Source organism: Scyliorhinus torazame, chromosome 12, assembly GCF_047496885.1.
Source record: "Scyliorhinus torazame isolate Kashiwa2021f chromosome 12, sScyTor2.1, whole genome shotgun sequence".
Classification (NCBI taxonomy): domain Eukaryota; kingdom Metazoa; phylum Chordata; class Chondrichthyes; order Carcharhiniformes; family Scyliorhinidae; genus Scyliorhinus; species Scyliorhinus torazame.
In genome coordinates, this window is record NC_092718.1 from 146,360,707 (window position 1) to 146,383,912 (window position 23,206).

Here is a 23,206-nt window from a genome sequence, read left to right on the forward strand (position 1 = left end):
GGATGGGGTGATGTTGCGTGTGGGGGAGGGGGTGATGCTGTGCAAGGTGGAGGGGGTGATGCTGTGTGAGGAGGAGGGGGTGGTGCTACGTGTGGGGGAGGGGGTGATGCTGTGTGAGGAGGAGGGGGTGGTGCTACGTGTGGGGGAGGGGGTGATACTGTGTGGGGGGGGGGCAGTGATGCTGTGCGAGGGGGAGGGGGGGTGATGCTGTACGAGTGGGAGGGGGAGCGGGTGATGATGTGTGTGGTGGAGGGGATGATGCTGTGTGGGGGGGAGGGCGGTGATGCTGTGCGAGGGGGAGCGGGTGATGCTGTGCGAGGGGGAGGGGGGGTGATGCTGTGCGAGTGGGAGGGGGAGTGGGTGATGCTGTGTGTGGTGGAGGGGATGATGCTGTGTGGTAGAGGGGTGATGCTGTGTGGTGGAGGGGATGATGTTGTGTATGGGGGAGTGGGAGGGGTGATGCTGTTTGGGGAAGGGAGGGGGAGTTGATGCTGTGTGTGGGGAAGGGAGGGGGGTGATGCTGTGTGTGGGGAAGGGAGGGGGGTGATGTTGTGTGTGGGGAAGGGAGCCGGTGATGCTGTGTGGGGGAGGGGGGATGCTGTGTGTGGGTGAGTGGGAGGGGTGATGCTGTGTGTGGGGGAGGGGAATGATGCTGTGTGGGGGAGGGGGGTGATGCTGTGTGTGGGAGAGGGGGGTGATGCTCTGTGGGGGAGGGGATGATGCTGTGTTGGAGAGGGGGTGATGCTGTGTATGGGGGAGTGGGAGGGGTGATGCTGTGTATGGAGGAGTGGTGATGCTGTGTGGGGGAGGGGAATAATGCTGTGTGGGGAGGGGGGGGGTGATGCTGTGTGGAGGAGAGGGGGGGTGATGCTGTGTGTGGGGGAGTGGGGTGATGATGTGTGTGGGAGAGGGGTGATGCTGTGTGTGGGAGAGAGGGGTGATGATGTGTGTGGGAGAGGGGTGATGCTGTGTGTGGGAGAGAGGGGTGAGGCTGTGTGTGGGAGAGAGGGGTGATGCTGTGTGTGGGGGAGGGGGTGATGCTGTGTGGGGGAGGGGAGTGATGCTGTGTGTGGAAGACGGGGGGTGATGCTGTGTGTGGGGGAGGGGGTGATGCTGTGTGTGGGGGAGGGGGTGATGCTGTGTGGTGGAGGGGATGATGCTGTGGGAGAGGGGAGGGCGTGATGCTGTGTGTGGGGAGGGGCTGATGCTGCCTGTGGGGGATGGGGTGATGTTGCGTGTGGGGGAGGGGGTGATGCTGTGCAAGGGGGAGGGTGATGCTGTGTGAGGAGGAGGGTGTGGTGCTACGTGTGGGGGAGGGGGTGATGCTGTGTGGGGGGGGGAGGGCAGTGATGCTGTGCGAGGGGGAGGGGGGGTGATGCTGTACGAGTGGGAGGGGGAGCGGGTGATGATGTGTGTGGTGGAGGGGCTGATCCTGTGTGGGGGGGAGGGCGGTGATGCTGTGCGAGGGGGAGGGGGGGTGATGCTGTGCGAGTGGGAGGGGGAGTGGGTGATGCTGTGTGTGGTGGAGGGGATGATGCTGTGTGGTAGAGGGGTGATGCTGTGTGGTGGAGGGGATGATGTTGTGTATGGGGGAGTGGGAGGGGTGATGCTGTGTGGGGATGGGAGGGGGAGTTGATGCTGTGTGTGGGGAAGGGAGGGGGGTGATGCTGTGTTTGGGGAAGGGAGAGGGGTGATGCTGTGTGTGGGGAAGGGAGGGGGTGATGCTGTGTGGGGGAGGGGGGATGCTGTGTGTGGGGGAGTGGGAGGGGTGATGCTGTATGTGGGGGAGGGGAATGATGCTGTGTGGGGGAGGGGGGTGATGCTGTGTGTGGGAGAGGGGGTGATGCTGTGTGGGGATGGGGTGATGCTGTGTTGGGGAGGGGGTGATGCTGTGTATGGGGGATTGGGAGGGGTGATGCTGTGTGTGGGGGAGGGGGGTGATGCTGTGTGGGGGAGTGGTGTGATGCTGTGTGGGGGAGGGGGTGATGCTGTGTGGTGGAGGGGGTGATGCTGTGTATGGGGGAGTGGGAGGGGTGATGCTGTGTGTGGGGGAGTGGGAAGGGTGATGCTGTGTGTGGGGGAGAGGAATGATGATGATGCTGTGTGGGGGAGGGGAGTGATGCTGTGTGTGGGAGATGGGGGTGATGCTGTGTGTGGGGGAGGGGGTGATGCTGTGTGGTGGAGGGAATGATATTGTGGGGGAGGGGGAGGGCGTGATGCTGTGTGTGGGGAGGGGCTGATGCTGCCTGTGGGGGATGGGGTGATGTTGCGTGTGGGGGAGGGGGTGATGCTGTGCAAGGTGGAGGGGGTGATGCTGTGTGAGGAGGAGGGGGTGGTGCTACGTGTGGGGGAGGGGGTGATGCTGTGTGAGGAGGAGGGGGTGGTGCTACGTGTGGGGGAGGGGGTGATACTGTGTGGGGGGGGAGGGCAGTGATGCTGTGCGAGGGGGAGGGGGGGTGATGCTGTACGAGTGGGAGGGGGAGCGGGTGATGATGTGTGTGGTGGAGGGGATGATGCTGTGTGGGGGGGAGGGCGGTGATGCTGTGCGAGGGGGAGCGGGTGATGCTGTGCGAGGGGGAGGGGGGGGTGATGCTGTGCGAGTGGGAGGGGGAGTGGGTGATGCTGTGTGTGGTGGAGGGGATGATGCTGTGTGGTAGAGGGGTGATGCTGTGTGGTGGAGGGGATGATGTTGTGTATGGGGGAGTGGGAGGGGTGATGCTGTTTGGGGAACGGAGGGGGAGTTGATGCTGTGTGTGGGGAAGGGAGGGGGGTGATGCTGTGTGTGGGGAAGGGAGGGGGGTGATGTGTGTGGGGAAGGGAGCCGGTGATGCTGTGTGGGGGAGGGGGGATGCTGTGTGTGGGTGAGTGGGAGGGGTGATGCTGTGTGTGGGGGAGGGGAATGATGCTGTGTGGGGGAGGGGGGTGATGCTGTGTGTGGGAGAGGGGGGTGATGCTCTGTGGGGGAGGGGATGATGCTGTGTTGGAGAGGGGGTGATGCTGTGTATGGGGGAGTGGGAGGGGTGATGCTGTGTATGGAGGAGTGGTGATGCTGTGTGGGGGAGGGGAATAATGCTGTGTGGGGAGGGGGGGGTGATGCTGTGTGGAGGAGAGGGGGGGTGATGCTGTGTGTGGGGGAGTGGGGTGATGATGTGTGTGGGAGAGGGGGGGTGATGCTGTGTGTGGGGTATGGGGGTGATGCTGTGTGGGGGAGGGGGTGATGCTGTGTGATGGAGGGGGTGATGCTGTGTGTGGGGGAGCGGGAGGGGTGATGCTGTGTGTGGGGGAGCGGGAGGGGTGATGCTGTGTATGGTGGAGTGGGAGGGGTGATGCTGTGTGTGGGGGAGTGGGAGGGGTGATGCTGTGTGTGGGTATAGAGGGTGATGCTGTGTGTGGGGGAGGAGGGTAATGCTGTGTGGGGGAGGGGTGTGATGCTGTGTGGGGGAGGGGGTGATGCTGTGTGGGGGAGGGGGTGATGCTGTGTGGTGGAGAGGGTGATGCTGTGTATGGGGGAGTGGGAGGGGTGATGCTGTGTGTGGGGGAGTGGGAGGGGTGATGCTGTGTGTGGGGGAGGGGGGTGATGCTGTGTGGGGGAGGGGTGTGATGCTGTGTGGGGGAGGGGGTGATGCTGTGTGGTGGAGTGGGTGATGCTGTGTATGGGGGAGTGGGAGGGATGATGCTGTGTGTGGGGGAGAGGGAGGGGTGATGCTGTGTGTGGGGGAGGGGAATGATGCTGTGTGGGGGAGGGGGGTGATGCTTTGTGTGGGAGAGAGGGGTGATGCTGTGTGTGGGAGAGAGGGGTGATGCTGTGTGTGGGAGAGAGGGGTGATGCTGTGTGTGGGGGAGGGGGTGATGCTGTGTGGGGAAGGGGGGTGATGCTGTGTGTGGGAGAGGGGTGATGCTGTGTGTGGGAGAGAGGGGTGATGCTGTGTGTGGGAGAGAGGGGTGATGCTGTGTGTGGGGGAGGGGGTGATGCTGTGTGGGGGAGGGGAGTGATGCTGTGTGTGGAAGACGGGGGGTGATGCTGTGTGTGGGGGAGGGGGTGATGCTGTGTGTGGGGGAGGGGGTGATGCTGTGTGGTGGAGGGGATGATGCTGTGGGAGAGGGGAGGGCGTGATGCTGCGTGTGGGGAGGGGCTGATGCTGCCTGTGGGGGATGGGGTGATGTTGCGTGTGGGGGAGGGGGTGATGCTGTGCAAGGGGGAGGGTGATGCTGTGTGAGGAGGAGGGTGTGGTGCTACGTGTGGGGGACGGGGTGATGCTGTGTGGGGGGGGGAGGGCAGTGATGCTGTGCGAGGGGGAGGGGGGGTGATGCTGTACGAGTGGGAGGGGGAGCGGGTGATGATGTGTGTGGTGGAGGGGCTGATCCTGTGTGGGGGGGAGGGCGGTGATGCTGTGCGAGGGGGAGGGGGGGTGATGCTGTGCGAGTGGGAGGGGGAGTGGGTGATGCTGTGTGTGGTGGAGGGGATGATGCTGTGTGGTAGAGGGGTGATGCTGTGTGGTGGAGGGGATGATGTTGTGTATGGGGGAGTGGGAGGGGTGATGCTGTGTGGGGAAGGGAGGGGGAGTTGATGCTGTGTGTGGGGAAGGGAGGGGGGTGATGCTGTGTTTGGGGAAGGGAGGGGGGTGATGCTGTGTGTGGGGAAGGGAGGGGGTGATGCTGTGTGGGGGAGGGGGGATGCTGTGTGTGGGGGAGTGGGAGGGGTGATGCTGTATGTGGGGGAGGGGAATGATGCTGTGTGGGGGAGGGGGGTGATGCTGTGTGTGGGAGAGGGGGTGATGCTGTGTGGGGAGGGGGTGATGCTGTTTTGGGGAGGGGGTGATGCTGTGTATGGGGGATTGGTGAGGGGTGATGCTGTGTATGGAGGAGTGGTGATGCTGTGTGGGGGAGGGGAATAATGCTGTGTGGGGAGGAGGGGGTGATGCTCTGTGGAGGAGAGGGGGGGTGATGCTGTGTGTGGGGGAGTGGGAGGGGTGATGCTGTGTGTGGGGGAGTGGGAGGAGTGATGCTGTGTGTGGGGGAGAGGAATGATGCTGTGTGGGGGAGGGGAGTGATGCTGTGTGTGGGGAGGGGGTGATGCTGTGTGGTGGAGGGGGTGATGCTGTGTGGGGGAGGGGGAAGGCGTGATGCTGTGAGTGGGGAAGGGGGTGATTCTGTGTGTGGGGAGGGGCTGATGCTGCCTGTGGGGGATGGGGTGATGCGTGTGGGGGAGGGGGTGATGTTGCGTGTGGGGGAGGGGGTGATGCTGTGCAAGGGGGAGGGTGATGCTGTGTGAGGAGGAGGGGGTGGTGCTACGTGTGGGGGAGGGGGTGATGCTCTGTGCTGGAGGGGGTGATGCTGTGTGTGGGGGAGGGCTGTGATGCTGTGCGAGGGGGAGGGGGAGCGGGTGATGCTGTGTGTGGTGGAGGGGATGATGCTGTGTGTGGGGGGGAGGGCAGTGATGCTGTGCGAGGGGGAGGGGGAGGGGTGATGCTGTGTGGGGTATGGGGGTGATGCTGTGTGGGGGAGGGGGTGATGCTGTGTGGGGGAGGGGGTGATGCTGTGTGGTGGAGGGGATGATGCTGTGTATGGGGGAGTGGGAGGGGTGATGCTGTGTGTGGGGGAGTGGGAGGGGTGATGCTGTGTGTGGGGGAGGAGTGTGATGCTGTGTGTGCGGGCGGGGGGTGATGCTGTGTGGTGGAGGGGGTGATGCTGTGTCTTGGAGAGGATGATGCTGTGTATGGGGGAGTGGGAGGGGTGATGCTGTGTGTGGGGGAGTGGGAGGGGTGATGCTGTGTGTGGGGGAGGAAGGTGACGCTGTGTGTGGGGGAGGGGGGTGATGCTGTGTGGGGGAGGGGTGTGATGCTGTGTGGGGGAGGGGGTGATGCTGTGTGGTAGAGGGGTGATGCTGTGTGGTGGAGGGGATGATGTTGTGTATGGGGGAGTGGGAGGGGTGATGCTGTGTGGGGAAGGGAGGGAGAGTTGATGCTGTGTGTGGGGAAGGGAGGGGTGTGATGCTGTGTGTGAGGAAGGGAGGGGGGTGATGCTGTGTGTGGGGAACGGAGGGGGTGATGCTGTGTGGGGGAGGGGGGATGCTGTGTGTGGGGGAGTGGGAGGGGTGATGCTGTGTGGGGGAGGGGGGTGATGCTGTGTGTGGGAGAGGGGGTGATGCTCTGTGGGGAGGGGGTGATGCTGTGTTGGGGAGGGGGTGATGCTGTGTATGGGGGATTTGGAGGGGTGAAGCTGTGTATGGAGGAGTGGTGATGCTGTGTGGGGGAGGGGAATAATGCTGTGTGGGGAGGAGGGGGTGATGCCCTGTGGAGGAGAGGTGGGTGATGCTGTGTGTGGGGGAGGGGGGTGATGATGTGTGTGGGGGAGGGGGGGTGATGCTGTGTGTGGGGGAGTGGGTGAAGCTGTGTGATGGAGGGGGTGATGCTGTGTGTGGGGGAGCGGGAGGGGTGATGCTGTGTGTGGGGGAGCGGGAGGGGTGATGCTGTGTGTGGGGGAGTGGGAGGAGTGATGCTGTGTGTGGGGGAGAGGAATGATGCTGTGTGGGGGGGGGAGTGATGCTGTGTGTGGGGAGGGGGTGATGCTGTGTGGTGGAGGGGGTGATGCTGTGTGGGGGAGGGGGAAGGCGTGATGCTGTGAGTGGGGGAGGGGGTGATTCTGTGTGTGGGGAGGGGCTGATGCTGCCTGTGGGGGATGGGGTGATGCGTGTGGGGGAGGGGGTGATGTTGCGTGTGGGGGAGGGGGTGATGCTGTGCAAGGGGGAGGGTGATGCTGTGTGAGGAGGAGGGGGTGGTGCTACGTGTGGGGGAGGGGGTGATGCTGTGTGAGGAGGAGGGGGTGGTGCTACGTGTGGGGGAGGGGGGATGCTCTGTGCTGGAGGGGGTGATGCTGTGTGTGGGGGAGGGCTGTGATGCTGTGCGAGAGGGAGGGGGAGCGGGAGATGCTGTGTGTGCTGGAGGGGGTGATGCTGTGTGTGGGGGGGAGGGCAGTGATGCTGTGCGAGGGGGAGGGGGAGCGGGTGATGCTGTGTGTGGTGGAGGGGATGATGCTGTGTGGTGGAGGGGATGATGCTGTGTGTGGGGGAGTGGGAGGGGTGATGCTGTGTGGGGTATGGGGGTGATGCTGTGTGGTTGAGGGGATGATGCGGTGTGGTGGAGGGGATGATGCTGTGTATGGGGGAGTGGGAGGGGTGATGCTGTGTGGGGAAGGGAGGGGGAGTTGATGCTGTGTGTGGGGAAGGGAGGGGGGTGATGCTGTGTGTGGGGAAGGGAGGGGGGTGATGCTGTGTGTGGGGAAGGGAGGGGGTGATGCTGTGTGGGGGAGGGGGGATGCTGTGTGTGGGGGAGTGGGAGGGGTGATGCTGTGTGTGGGGGAGGGGAATGATGCTGTGTGGGGGAGGGGGGGTGATGCTGTGTGTGGGAGAGGGGGGTGATGCTGTGTGGGGGAGGGGATGATGCTGTGTTGGGGAGGGGGTGATGCTGTGTATGGGGGAGTGGGAGTGGTGATGCTGTGTATGGAGGAGTGGTGATGCTGTGTGTGGGGGAGGGGAATAATGCTGTGTGGGGAGGGGGGGTGATGCTGTGTGGAGGAGAGGGGGGGTGATGCTGTGTGTGGGGGAGGGGGGTGATGATGTGTGTGGGAGAGGGGGGTGATCCTGTGTGTGGGGTATGGGGGTGATGCTGTTTGGGGGAGGGGGTGATGCTGTGTGGGGGAGGGGGTGATGCTGTGTGGGGGAGGGGGTGATGCTGTGTGGTGGAGGGGATGATGCTGTGTATGGGGGAGTGGGAGGGGTGATGCTGTGTGGGGGAGGGGGAGGGGTGATGCTGTGTGGGGGAGGGGGAAGGGGTGATGCTGTGTGTGGGGGAGTGGGAGCAGTGAAGCTGTGTGTGGGGGAGAGGAATGATGCTGTGTGGGGGAGGGGAGTGATGCTGTGTGTGGGGGAGGGGGTGATGCTGTGTGGTGGAGGGGGATGATTCTGTGTGGGGGAGGGGGAGGGCGTGATGCTGTGAGTGGGGGAGGGGGTGATGCGGTGTGTGGGGAGGGGCTGATGCTGCGTGTGGGGGAGAGGGTGATGCTGCGTGTGGGGAGGGGGTGATGCTGCATGTGGGGGAGTGGGAGGGTGATGCTGTGTGTGCGGGAGGGGGTGATGCTGTGTAGTGGAGGGGGTGATGCTGTGTGGTGGAGAGGATGATGCTGTGTATGGGGGAGTGGGAGGGGTGATGCTGTGTGTGGGGAAGGAGGGTGATGCTGTGTGGGGAGGGGTGTGATGCTGTGTGGGGGAAGGGGTGATGCTGTGTGGTGGAGGGGGTGATGCTGTGTATGGGGGAGTGGGAGGGGTGATGCTGTGTATGGAGGAGTGGGAGGGGTGATGCTGTGTGTGGGGGAGAGGGAGGGGTGATGCTGTGTGTGGGGGAGTGGAATGATGCTGTGTGGGGGAGGGGGGTGATGCTGTGTGTGGGAGAGAGGGGTGATGCTGTGTGGGGGAGGGGGTGATGCTGTGTATGGGGGAGTGGGAGGGATGATGCTGTGTGTGGGGGAGTGGGAGGGGTGTAGCTGTGTGTGGGGGAGAGGAATGATGCTGTGTGGGGGAGGGGAGTGATGCTGTGTGTGGGAGACGGGGGGTGATGCTGTGTGTGGGGGAGGGGGTGATGCTGTGTGGTGGAGGGGATGATGCTGTGGGGGAGGGGGAGGGTGTGATGCTGTGAGTGGGGGAGGGGGTGATGCTGTGTGTGGGGAGGGGCTGTTGCTGCCTGTGGGAGATGGGGTGATGCGTGTGGGGGAGGGGGTGATGTTGCGTGTGGGGGAGGGGTATGATGCAGTGCAAGGGGGAGGGTGATGCTGTGTGAGGAGGAGGGGGTGGTGCTACGTGTGGGGGAGGTGGTGATGCTGTGTGAGGAGGAGGGGGTGGTGCTACGTGTGGGGGAGGGGGTGATGCTCTGTGCTGGAGGGGGTGATGCTGTGTGGGGGGGGGAGGGCAGTGATGCTGTGCGAGGGGGAGGGGGGGGTGATGCTGTACGAGTGGGAGGGGGAGCGGGTGATGCTGTGTGTGGTGGAGGGGGTGATGCTGTGTGGGGCGGAGGGCGGTGATGCTGTGTGGTGGAGGGGATGATGCTGTGTATGGGGGAGTGGGAGGGGTGATGCTGTGTGGGGTATGGGGGTGATGCTGTGTATGGGGGAGTGGGAGGGGTGATGCTGTGTGTGGGAGAGGGGGGTGATGCTGTGTGGTGGTGGGGGTGGTGCTGTGTCGTGGAGGGGATGATGCTGAGTATGGGTGAGCGGGAGGGGTGATGCTGTGTGTGGGGGTGGGGGTTGATGCTGTGTGGTGGAGGGGGTGATGCTGTGGGGGAGGGGGAGGGCGTGATGCTGTGAGTGGGGGAGGGGGTGATGCTGTGTGTGGGGGAGGGGGGTGATGCTGTGTGTGGGGGAGGGGGTGATGCTGTGTGTGGGGGAGGGGGGTGATGCTGTGTGGGGGAGGGGGTGATGCTGTATGGGGGAGGGGGAGGGCATGATGCTGTGAGTGGGGGAGGGGAGTGATGCTGCGTGTGGGGGAGGGGTGTGTGATGCTGTGTGTGGGGGAGGGGGCTGATGCTGTGTGGAGGGGGAGGGCATGATGCTGTGAGTGGGGGAGGGGGGTGATGCTGTGAGTGGGGAGGTGATACTGTTCGAGGGGGAGGGCGGATGCCGTGTGAGGGGGAGTGGGTGATGCTGTGTGGTGGAGGTGGTGAGGCTGTGTGTGGGGGAGGGGGAGGGGTGATGCTGTGTATGGGGAGGGGATGATGCTGTGTGGGGAGGGGGTGTTGCTGTGAGGGCCAGGAAATACGCGGCTAACCGTGCTCGCTGTGGGACTTTATTCCCATTTAGTTAAATAGTGCCCTGTATTTCGGAAAGAGATTGGGTGTACAGGGCACAATGTTAAACTTTGAAGTTGGCATTCAACTTGGAAATTTTGTGAATGATGGGAAAGATTGTGATAGATATCATGAGAACAGAGAGTGGATTGTGCGTATGTGTTTCAGAAGCAATTTAACATGGAGAAGGTACACTTTGGGAGGAAGAATGGGGAGAGGCAATATGAGGTAAAGGATACAGTTCTCCAGGGGGTGCAGGAGCAGCAGAAGCTGGGTGTCTATGTGCATAAATCCTTGTAGCTGGCAGGGCAGGCTGAAAAAGACCCTAAAATGGCATCTGGGATCCGGTGCTTTATAAATAGAGGCATAGAGTACTAAAGCAAGGAAGTTATGAAGAAGCTGTACAAAATGCTGGTTTAGCCGCAGCTAGAGTATTGTGTCCGGTTCTGGGAGCCACACTTTAGGAAGGTCGTGCCGGCTTTAGAGAGGGTGCAGAGAAGATTTATGAGAGTGGTATCAGAAATGAGGAACCTCAATTATGAAGATCGATCGGAGAAGCAGTCGCTACCCTTCCCGAAGAAAATGAAGAAGAGATGTGATAGAAGTGTTTAAAATGATGAGAAGTGTGGACGGAGTAGATAGCGAGACACGGTTCCCATTGACGGCAGGATCCAGTTCAAGAGGGCATAGATTTAAGCCGATTGGCAAAGGAACCAATGGCAACACGAGGTGCAAATCTTCTTCAGCTTTGATTAGTTAAGATCTGGAATGCTCTGTCAGAGTGTGTGGTGGAGGCAGAGTCAACTGCGACTTTCAACAGGAATAAGCACCTGAAGAGAGAAGATTGGCAGGGTTACAGGAACAGGGCTGGGGAGTGGGATTGCTCCTTCATAGAGTCAACTCAGAAACAAAGAGCTAAATGGCATCCATCCTTATCATAGAATTTACAGTGCAGAAGGAGGCTATTCGGCCCATCGAGTCTGCACCAGCCCTTGGAAAGAGCACCCGACTTAAACCCATGCCTCCACCCCATCCCTGTAACCCAGTAACCCCACTTAACGTGTTTGGACACTAAGGGCAATTTAGCCTGTCCAATCTACCTAACCTGCACATCTTTATACTGTGGGGGGAAACCGGAGCACCCGGAGGAAACCCATGCAGACATGGGGAGAACGTGCAGACTGCACACAGACAGTGACCCAGCAGGGAATCGAACCTGGGACCCTGGAGCAGCGAAGCAACTGTGCTAACCACTGTACAACCGTGCTGCCCTAAGTTTCCTTACTGTAACTATTCCACGAGTCATGTGTTTCCGCTGGTTTCACTTTCCTGCAACTCATTCTTTATAAATGAGTCGGTCAGATATTGAAAGTATGGTGTGTGTTGGGCTGGAAGGTGGGTGTTGCAAAGACTGGGTGGGCTGATGCCACAGAGGGGTTAGTATGGCAGGATAGCTACTTTGAAATCAGGGCAGGAATTTATAGTAACAATGTGAATGTTATTTTTCAGGCCTTGGATGTCTGGGCCATTGGCGTGACCTTGTACTGCCTGGTCTTTGGCAAGGTATGTATTCAGGTTATTTGTAATGCTTGTGAAAGCCTGGAAGTGAGGCTCAAGCTTATACACATTCGATAACATTAAGACTCTGATTGTTTTGTTTGTGTGAATTCTCCTCTACATTGCCATTTTGTTGAGGGCTCTGCTCCACCTGCAAAGTCAAAGGGAAAAATATCAACTGCTGGGTCCATTTTGACTCTTAGAAGCATGTGCATCTTGCTTTGGGTCTGCTTTCTCTTTCATTGCACCTTGTATCACAGTGTCTGCAAACTGTGAACAAGTACCCAGTGGAGCCCTCCAGGAGCCTGGAGGACAGTAGTGCCCAAGCACAAAGTACCCTCTTGGTGTCAGTCCGACCCTGGCTTTAGAGTGGGTGCCACTCAGTGCCTCATCCGGAAGCCCAGCCAATATCATGTGGAGAATCACTGGCAATTAGAATAGAATAGAATAGAATTTACAGTGCAGAAGGAGGCCATTCGGCCCATCGAGTCTGCAGCGGCTCTTGGAAAGTGCACCCTATCTGAGGTCCACACCTCTACCCTATCCCCATAACCCAGTAACCCCACCCAACACTAATGGCAATTTTGGACACTAAGGGCAATTTATCATGGCCAATCCACCTAACCTGCACATCTTTGGACTGTGGGAGGAAACCGGAGCACCCGGAGGAAACCCACGCACACACGGGGAGGATGTGCAGACTCCGCACAGACAGTGACCCAAGCCGGCATCGAACCTGGGACCCTGGAGCTGTGAAGCAATTGTGCTATCCACAAGGCTACCGTGCTGCCCAAATTCATGTGCTATCATTCTGTGGAGCAATCAATTTGAGTATATGTACAGTTTTGGCTCACTTACCTCAGAAAGGACATGATTGCCATAGAGAGATTGCAACAAAGGTTCACCAGACTTCACCTCCGGGGGTGGAGGGATTGTCTTATGAAGAGAGATTGGGCAAACTGGGCCTGTGCTCTCTCGAGTTTCGAAGAATGAGAGGTGACCTCATTGAAACCTCCAAAAGGAATAACAGGGTAGATGTATGTTTCCCTGGTTGGGGAGTCTAGAACCAGGGGCACTATTTCAAAATAAGAGAAAATCCACCTAGGATCGATTGAGGAGAAATTTCTTTATATGGAGGGCTGTGAATCTTTGGACTTCTCGACCCCAGAGGGCTTTGGAAGCTCGTCATTGAGTGTGTTTAAAGCAGAGATTGATAGATTTCAAAATACCAGTGATCAATATGGGAATAGTGTGGGGTAAAAGCATTGAACTCGATGATCAGCCATGACCATATTGAATGGCGGAGCAGGCTTGATGGGCTGAATGGCCTCCTTCTGCTCGTCTGTTGCTAACAAGAAAAGATGTAAAATAGCCTGATAGGGTGAGATGATGTACAGTGGGAGGTGGGGCATAAACACCAGTTTAGACCAGTTATGTTGAATGGCCTGTTTCTCTGCTGTTAATTGTGTGTTAATCAAAATACAGAAGAATGGTTTAGTTGGAACAGAAGATAACTGCAAGAGAACTCACTTTGTACCTTTGTCTGCAGTGTCCATTTATGGATGACTTTATTCTGGCACTTCATGCCAAGATTAAGAGCTGGCCTGTGGAATTTCCAGAAAAGTAAGTAAAGATGGTGAAATGTTCAAATTATTTGATGTCACGAGAGCTGTTCTGGTGAAAATGAAAGGATCAGCCATTCAATTTAACTTTTCGTCCTTGTGATCAGGAATTGTTTGGAGGGGAGGTTTGAGCCCAAGTACGTCTGGAGTATTCATACGCAGCACCTTAGAACAATGGCGGGGCAGGGAGCTGAAACATTCATTTCCTTTCTTGCACACAGTTCAAAGATCAATAATTGAATACTTTGATCCATTGGCTCTGCCAACGTTGTTTAGAAGACTGTCAGTTCAGGGTTTGCTCCAGAGATTTAGTCTGACACTCCAGTGCAGTGCAGATGGAATGCTGCACTGTTGTAGGCGCTTTCTTTTGGATGCCCAATCTGCCCCTTCAGGCAAATGAAGGAGGTTCCAGAACATAGTTCAAAACAGCGCAGGGTAGGTCTTGGCCACCATTTATCCTTCAATCTGTATCACCAAAAACCAATTACCAATACTCAATTTATCTCAGTGTTGTTTGTCAGATTATAATGTGGACAAATTGGCTGCCATGTTTGCTTACATAAACTGCACATCAAAATTCCTTCATTGGCTACGAAGCAAATGTTCTAGGGATGTGAAAGATGCTATAAAAATGCACATTCAAACATCAGGTCCCGCTGGCATTTGCTAACTTGTTCCTGGAGTTTAGAGTGTGACCGGAACACACTGGGTGGAGTGCTGCCTTATAATTCTCCTTCACAAATCCATTATCATCGCTGTATTATACTCATTTATGACTGGGTTGAGCCTGTCACTTGGTGTTACATACATTCACCTGACCAGTCAGAGTTCCATAGACTGCACAATCATGCATTTAGCATCATAAATAACAAAATAATCTTTTATTCCAGAAATAATTTTCAAATCAAAACATGAGGGAGTTCAAGGTGGGGAAGTGAATGGTGGAATGCTCTATTCATGTTCGCATGTTCCTATGAATACTGCTTTCTCGTCTGTTGTTCACATGTATTCTAAATCCATCTTTCCCAGACCAGAAATTAGTGAAGGACTGAAGGACTTACTTCTCCAGATGCTGGATAAGAATCCTGATACCAGGATTACAATTCCCCAGATAAAGGTATGAAATACCACACACGACTTTAAAATCCCAACACCCTGTATTGTTTCAGTCAGAGCCACTGGCGAATGTGCATCGCATTCATTGCCGATATTTTAGTTCTGTAATATTAGCATTAATATTAGATAGGATAAATATTAGTTGTTCCATTTCAGGTGGGATACAGAGGAAAGTCATCAGATCGTTTATATTAAACAAAACCCAAGTGTATTTGAAATAATTTCAGTGGGAGCCTGTTGATAAAAAGCAATCAATATCAGATCATCAATTCAGTAACTACAAACTACTTATAGTTCATATTTTAAAACCACCTGAGGAGCATAATTAATTCAATTTTCTCCTAGTGTTTCACTCATATAAGTTAAGCACTAGTCATCAAATGGCTTTGGAACAGATCTTTTGATTGTCATGATATGCAGGCACATACACATAATGATATACAGACAAGCAGCTAATGGACACAGAGAACAGGACATGACCAATAAGCAGGCAGGACACTCAGGTGTGGGATCTGCCTATAAAAGACACGAGGCACTCACACTCCGCCTCTTTCCACTGATGAACATCTAGAGAGTCAGTCAAGGGTGTTGTTACAATCTCACACCTCCACACGTGGCTAAGAGCTAGTCTGGTTCAGTCAGACAGAGTAACCATACTTAAGTTAGCAGAGAGTCTAACTCACAGAGAACTGTGCTAACTGTTCAATAAACCTGATTGAACTAACTTCAAGGTCTGGAGTATCTTTCTGATCTAAGCTGCATCCAGTGTTAGACCAGTGTACCTAACACGGCATGATACCAGGAGACTACTAATTTAAGGTGGCTTACGTCCGTCCGTTCCGTGACGACCAGCAAATGTATCCCGGCACCATGGAGAAGATTCAGGCTCCTCACCAGCTCAGGACCTCCGGCAATCTCAGTGCCAACTGGCGGATATTCTAGCAAAGGTTTCTGCTGTACATCGAAGCCTCAGACCTCGAGGGTGCGTCTGATGCAAGAAAGATTGCGCTTCCCCTCTCAACAGCGGGTGATCAAGCCATCAAACTCTTCAACTCATTGAACTTCACCGAAGGCCAGGACAAGACAAAGTTTCAGACCATCCTGGACAAGTTCGATAGTCACTATGACGTGGACACCAATGAAATCTTCGAGCGCTACATATTCAAACAATGTCTTCAAGGTAAAGATGAATCTTTCAATGCCGCCTTAACCGAGTGGGCATCATTACCACACGTGAACATGCCACACCTAACTCATCTTGCATTCAGTCCATCCTCGCTGCAGATTCTGCGGACGAATGGCGTGCGGTGATGCAGGTCAACCGCTGCTCCATCCAGTTCAAGCTGGACACAGGTGCTTCTGCCAACCTCCTCTCACAGACAGACATCAAACGCATCAAGAAGCTCCCCAAGGTCCTGGACTATAACGGTAATGCCATCACGGCACTGGGGTCCTGCCATCTACTCGCCTCCAACCGGAGCACCCATGCACGGCTAAGGTTTGAAATTGCCAAGCCGGACTGGGCATCCCTACTGGGCGCACATGCCTGCAAAAAGCTAAACCTGGTGCAGCGTGTTTATTCGACGACATCCTCCAACGTAGATCTTCAAGCTGTCAGCATTGACGACATCCTCGCTCAGTATCCAGATGGGTTTGATGGGATGGGCACTTTGCCATATCGGTACAAGATCCTACTGCGACCTGATGCCAAGCCAGTGGTCCATGCACCACGCCGGGTCCCGGCTCCGCTGAAGGAGCGCCTGAAGGAACAGCTCAAGGAGGGGATCATTTCCAGGGTAACCAAACCGACTGACTGGGTCAGCTCGATGGTGGTGGTTAAAAAACCCTCTGGAGACCTGCACATCTCCATTAATCCCAAGGATCTCAACCAAAATATATTGCGTGAACACTACCCCATCCCGAAGCAGGAGGAACTCACCAGTGAGATGGCACTTGCACAGTTTTTCACGAAGTTAAATGCGTCACATGGATTCTGGCAAATCCAGCTGGATGAGTCCAGCAGAAGCCTCTGCACCTTCAACACACCGTTTGACAGGTACTGCTATAACCATATGCCATTCGGCATCGTCTCGGCATCGGAGATATTTTATCGCATCCTGGAGCAGATGATGGAGGGCACCGAAGGGGTTCGTGTGTACGTGGACGACGTCATCATATGGTCCACGACCCCTGAGGAGCATGTTTCCCATCTCCAGCAGGTATTCCGCCGTGTCCATGCCAATGGCCTGAAGCTGATCAGGGCCAAATGTTGCTTTGGCATGTCGACACTCAAGTTCCTAGGAGACCATATCTCTCAGCAGGGCGTGCGCCCGGACACAGACAAGGTCAAGGTATCGCAGCCATGAAAATCCTGGAAGACAAGAAGGCGGTATTGCGCTTCCTGGGCATGGTCAATTTTCTGGGCAAGTTCATCCCAAACATGGCCTCACACCATGAAACCTAGTGAAGAACTCCACTGCCTTCGAGTGGAAGGCGGCCCATCCGGCAGAGTGGTTGGAACTGAAAGCCAAGCTCACTACTGCACCCGTATTGGCATTTTCCAACCCAGACAGGGAAATGAAAATCTCGACAGATGCGAGCCAGGATGGCATCGGTACGGTCCTGCTGCAACACAATGACATCTCATCCTGGCCACCGGTTTCCTATGCATCAAGGGCAATGACGCCCACCGAACAAAAGTATGCACAAATTGAAAAGGAATGCCTGGGCCTTCTCACTGACATTCTCAAGTTTCACGACTATGTCTACGGCCCGCCGACATTCACAGTCGAGACGGATCACAGGCCCCTGGTCCACATTGTCCACAAGGAACTTAATGACATGACGCCTCGGTTGCAGCGCATCCTCCTCAAATCAGAAGGTACGACTTTGACCTGGTCTACACGCCTGGCAAGGATCTCGTCATTGCCGATACACTGTCCCGCTCCATCACCATGCCTAGTGAATCACCGAACGTCATCCGGCAAATTGAGTCACAGGTTGAGTGACAGGTGCAGCTGTGTGCTAGCACCCTCTCGGCATCTGATGAGAAGATGATTCGTATCCGTGAGGAGACAGCCAAAGACCCCCTTTTTCAGCGTGTTATGCAACACCTAGCCAGTGGCTGGCAAAAAGGGCAGTGCCCTCAATTTTTCAATGTAAAGGACGACCTGACGATGGTTGATGGTATCCTCCTCAAACTGGACCAGATTGTAATTTCACACAGTCTCCAGAGCTTGCTGCTCCGTCAAATCCATGAGGGCCACCTGGGTGTGGAAAAGTGCAGACTCAGAGCCAGGCAGGCTGTCTACTGGCCCGGGTTCAGCCAGGACATCGCGAACATGGTCCTTAACTGTGCGACCTGTCAACGCTTCCAGCCAGCGCAGAGTAAGGAGACACTTCAGCAGCATGAAATCGAAAACTTTCCGTGGTCCAAGGTTGGCATCGACCTCTTTCATGCAAATGGTCGTGATTACGTGTTAATCATTGATTACTTTTCCAATTACTCTGAAGTCGTGAAGCTCTCAGACCTCACATCTCGGACCGTCATCAAGGCCTGTAAGGAGACATCCTCCAGGCATGGTATCGCACTCACTGCCATGAGTGACAATGGCCCGTGCTTCAGCAGCCATGAATGGTCTCTATTTGCCCAGTCGTATCAGTTCAAACACGTCACTTCCAGCCCACATCGCAGTCAAACGGAAAAGTTGAGAAAGGGGTGCTCATCTGCAAGGCCGTGGATTCTGCGTCTGACATTCACCTTGCGCTGCTTGCGTACAGGGTGAACCCACTGTCCACTGGCATGTCGCTGGCTCAACTCCTGACGAACAGGGGCCTGTGAACGACACTTCGATCCATACACCTGCCCAACCTGGATCACCTCCCGGTGCTGCAGAAGGTGCAGCAACTCCGAGACCGGCAAAAACAGGGCTATGATGCTCATGCCACCGATTTGCCCGTGTTATCCCTGTCAGACTGTTCGGGTCAAGATCCCTGATGGAGGCTGGTCAGCTCCAGCTGTCGTTGTTCGACAGGCTTCCCCCCGCTCGTATGTTGTGCGTCTGGCTGATGGTTCTGTTGTGCGACGAAACAGACGGGCACTGCGCAAAATTGCCTGCCCGCAACCACATTCTTCTCCGTTTCCTTCTGTTGTTTTGCCATCTCCTGATACCTCGACTCACGAGGCCACCAGTCAGGCTTCAATCCCGCCCATCAAGGTGCTGTCGTCCCCACCACCACCTCTCCGGCGGTCGACAAGGATCAGACGCAAGCCACAGAGACTGGACTTATGAACATTTGTTCTGTTTGCTATGTTCTATGTTCTTGCATTAGACAGCTGTTTTCATATGTACATATATTCACATCCACTGCATGTATATATGTTAATATTGGCCTATTCTTGCAAATACGCTCACATATGTCTTCAAAACATTTTTTAAAAGGGGAGATGTCATTATATGCAGACACACACACACACACACATAATGATATACAGACAAGCAGCTAATGGACACAGAGAACAGGGCATGACCAATAAGCAGGCAGGGCACTCAAGGGTGGGATCTGACTATAAAAGACACGAGGCGCTCACACTCTGCCTCTTTCCACTGATGAACATCTAGAGAGTCAGTCATGGTGTTGTTACAATCTCACACCTCCACCACGTGGCTAAGAGCTAGTCTGGTTCAGTCAGAGTAACCACACTTAAGTTAGCAGAGAGTCGTACTCACAGAGAACTGTGCTAACTGCTATTAGTTCAATAAACCTGATTGAACTAACTTCAAGATCTGGAGTATCTTTCTGATCTAAGCTGCATCCAGTTGCAGCCAGTGTTAGACCAGTGTACCTAAAACGACATTGATATCCTCAGGCGATAATGTTCACTGTCACTATCTGGGTTGTAATTTATTTCAATGAGATCAAAACCGATCAGATTCGACATCGGGTAGAGATCGGCTTGAAGTAAATAGGAGCTGGAGAAGACCACTCGGCCCATCGAGCCTGCTCCAACCTCCAATACAATCATGGCTGATTTTGGGCTCCAACTCCATTTTCCCGCCTGCTCTCATATCCCTTAATTCTCTGAAAGACCAAAGAAATCTGCCTATCCCCTAGTCTTAAATATATTCAACGCATTTTGTGTACTCGTCATTTGTGTGGCACATTGTTGAATGCCTTTCGGAAGTCTGAGTATACTACATCTACTGGAATCCCTTTCTCTGCCCGGCTAGTTACATCGTCAAGAAACTCAAATAAATTTGTCAAACAGGATTTCCCTTTCATGAAATGTAGACTTGTAATCATACTATGGTTTCCTAAGTGCACTGTCAAGACTTCCTTAATAATAGCTTCAGACACTTTCCCGATGACTGATGTCAAGCTAACTGGCCTGTATTCTGTGATTTCCCCCTCCTTCCTTTCTTGAATAGCGATGTTACATTTTCAATCTGCTGGGACTATTCCAGAATCTAGGGAATTGTAGAAAATCTAACCAGCACATCCTCCATCTCTCTGCAGCTCTTTTAGACCCCGAGCATGTAAGGCACCCAGGCCCTGAGGATGAGTCAGATTGTAGACCTTAGAGTTTCTCCAGCGCACTTTCTCTGCCCATATTAATTCACTTAATTTCCCCATTCTTATTGGCCCCTTTGTAAGCCTCCATTTCTGGTATATGTTGGCTGTGGCTCAGCAGACTGAAGTTAAAGACCGCTGAACGGCACGTTTACAAAGAACAAAGAACAAAGAACAAAGAAATGTACAGCACAGGAACAGGCCCTTCGGCCCTCCAAGCCCGTGCCGACCATACTGCCCGACTAAACTACAATCTTCTACACTTCCTGGGTCCGTATCCTTCTATTCCCATCCTATTCATATATTTGTCAAGATGCCCCTTAAATGTCCCTATCGTCCCTGCCTCCACTACCTCCTCCGGTAGTGAGTTCCAGGCACCCACTACCCTCTGCGTAAAAAACTTGCCTCGTACATCTACTCTAAACTTTGCCCCTCTCACCTTAAACCTATGCCCCCTAGTAATTTAGCAGGGTGTTTGTCAGTGGCTGCAGTGCTGAGGACCATCCCGCTATCCAACGACACTTTGCCGTTTTTACTGGCCTCAGGAAGTTTATCCGAAAGAGTGGTGTGGAAGATTGAGGCTGCTGGACAAAGTGGCACCCCGACCTGTGACGAGCGCACTGAGGCCGCACTCCTCGCAGATCGGGGTGCCATTGTGTCCAGCAGCCTCAATCTTCCACACCACTCTTTCAGCCCCCCCCCCCCAACTTTTCTGACCCCCTCATACCATCCCAACATTGCGCAGGCCTCCAGGACCCCCCCCCCCCCTCCCAACTTGGCAAGGCTCCCCTGGACCCCCTGACAATGTCAATCTGGCACCTGGGTACCATGGCACTGCCAGTCTGCCCCCCTGGCAGTGCCACTAAGGCACCCTGGTAGTGCTAGGGTGGCACTGTCTGGGTGGCACTGCCAGAATGCTGGGCTGGCAATGCCAAAGTGCCCAAATGCCAGGGTACCAAACTGCCCTGTTCCCGAGCCACCCGGTGGTCTCCGATGGCCTGGGAGACTCCCAGGTGCCGTTATGACTGATCCACGTTTGTGTGCGCCAGTACGAAATGGCACCCTGGCGAGGTCTTACAGGTGTGGCCAGAGAGTCATGAAAAATAGAAAATGCTGGAAAAACTCATCAGATCTGACAGCATCTGCAGAGGGAGAAATAATGTCAATGTTTCCGATTGTTTCAGTCATTGACCTGAAGCGTTAACTCTGTTTCTCTCTCCGATGACACTGCCAGACCCACTGAGTGAGTATTTCCAGCAATTTCTGTTTTCATTTAAAATTGCCCCTGCAGTTTAGTTGGACATAACAGTGGTTTGGCCGTTTCAGATAATCTTCATCCATGACAGTTCTCCTTGAAACATGCAGGTCGGTTACAATGGGCAACATTCCCATCTTCAGATTTAAATCACTGAAGGATTTTCATGCCCAGAAATTGGTCTTTGAACAGTTACTTGTAAGAAATTTAAATGCTATCCTGTGGTTGTTGTACAGCTGCTTCCATGGGTGACAAAGAATGGGGCTGATCCTCTTCCACTGGAGGAGGAACACTGCAGTGTGGTGGAAGTCACTGAAGAGGAAGTGATGAATTCTGTCAAGTTAATCTCCAGCCTCTCGACTGTGGTAAGAAAACCTTTCACCTTTAATATAAAGAAATGGCAATATTAATACACTCCACAGGAGCAAAGTCAATGTTTCTTACCTTAAGTTATATTTATTGAGAAAGGTTTAAAATTTCTATTGCTTTAGAATAGAAATAGTAGTACAGTGGCTAGCACTGTAGCTTCACAGCTCCAGGGTCCCAGGTTTGATTCCCAGCTTGGGTCACTGTCTGTGTGGAGTTTGCACATTCTCCCCATGTCTGCGTGGGTTTCCTCCGGGTGCTCCGGTTTCCACCCACAGTCCAAAGATGTGCAGGTTCGGTGGATTGACCATGCTAAATTGCCCTTAGTGTCCAAAGGGGTTGGGTGGGGTTGCTGGGTTATGGGTACGGGGTGGAGGTGTGGGCTTAAGCGGGGCACTCTTTCCAAGGGCCGGTGCAGACCCAATGGGCCGAATGGCCTCCTTCTGCACTGTAAATTCTATGTCTATGTCTATCTGCCTGTTTAAGGATGTGTTATAAATATATATCCAATGGACCAATGGGAAGTAATTGGGTTTGGCGTGTTGCAGTACTGCATTACTGCCACTAGCTGCTGATAGAGCTTCCCCTGGTTAATTTCCCTCTGTCATTCCATTCAAAATGGAGCAGAGAGCAGCAAGAAGTGAGGCCCATCCTGCCAGTTAGGCCTCTGCTGCTGCCTCTTCATCCTGGCCAGGCTTTTCCTTCCCCTCGCCATCAGCTGGTCAGGCTCCAGTGGCAGCTTCACAGCCTGTTGATGTCCACGGTGGCAAGAGTGGTGGGGGCCAGCTCCCCAGCATCTAACTCAGTTACCTGCACTTGACAGGGTTACCTCTGTGGAAGGAAGTGGTGGTCACCTGGAAACTGTGCTAATGGCCCTGAGGTTGCCCAACAGATCGAGTCCGAGCACCTATACCAGACTCATTGTCTTCCAAGAAGGACCCCACTTACATTCCAACCTCAGCCTCTGTCGGGTCTTGCCAATCTTCAGGACTGCTCTGTCCTACTTGGTTGTCCCAGCAACATGATACAACCGGAGACCCAAGAGCTTCCTCTTGGCAGCACGAATGCGGCCAGAGGCCCAACTGAACATGTTGGCTAACCCTTGACCCAGAGGAACGGGCTGGTGGTGGAGATAGAGGAGTGGGCACAAGTTCCTTACTGGGATTGGCTGGCAGTTTCTGAGGGCGCGGCTTCCTCCTACTGAGGGGCAAAACCCCGACCCTCAGCCTGCTTGTGACACCCCCATTGTGTTATCGCTGCGGGGCAGGCTTTTGAAAAGGCAGCCCATTCGAGACCATCCTTCACTCTGTGTAAAACCCAACCCAGCAGATGTCTGAGGTTATCTCTCACTTCCTGCACATCTCCTGTACATTTATAGGACCAGTGAGCAGGCAGACCCAGGGTGCTGGACCCCAATGTTAAGTTCAAGGGCACAAAGTTGAGTGAGATGTCTTCTGGGCCGCTGAAGATAGCTGGATAATGCTTTGTATCGTATTTAAACGCGGACTCCTTAGAAGGAAAAAAACAGTTCAAGTTGTCAAATGCCAGTACCATTGGCACCTACTGGAGACCTTATTCAGGTCGACAACACCAGTTTGGCCAGTATCAGTCATTTCCAAGTTGTACTGTTTTTTTACTTCTGAGGTGCTCTATGAGGAGATTTCTCTTGGGGGTTGGGGCGGGTGGACACCCAGAACTCACATTAAATGGAAGGTCATGCCAGATTTCCTCGGCCGTCTTGTAGGTGGAAGTGCTTGAGATTCACTTCTAAAAGCACAAGTGCACAGTGTGGCACAGGGAGAGAGCCTTGGAAGGCCTCAGCAAACACTCAGCTTCAATGCCGGGGGGTCGAAGAGAACGATCTAACTTTCAAACTATTACTGAAG

The 23,206-nt window shown here is 54.7% G+C and overlaps 1 protein-coding gene across 7 annotated transcripts in view; it reads left to right on the forward strand.

The window, feature by feature from the left end:
- camkk1a (calcium/calmodulin-dependent protein kinase kinase 1, alpha a) overlaps positions 1–23,206 on the forward strand; it is a 329,689-nt gene that overhangs the window by 279,233 nt on the left and 27,250 nt on the right. For all 7 annotated transcript variants that reach the window (XM_072469148.1, XM_072469142.1, XM_072469146.1 and 4 more), the window contains 4 exons: positions 11,343–11,396; positions 12,940–13,013; positions 14,042–14,129; positions 21,191–21,319. In XM_072469148.1, coding sequence (XP_072325249.1) covers positions 11,343–11,396; positions 12,940–13,013; positions 14,042–14,129; positions 21,191–21,319 — 345 coding nt within the window. The remainder of the gene's footprint in view (positions 1–11,342; positions 11,397–12,939; positions 13,014–14,041; positions 14,130–21,190; positions 21,320–23,206) is intronic.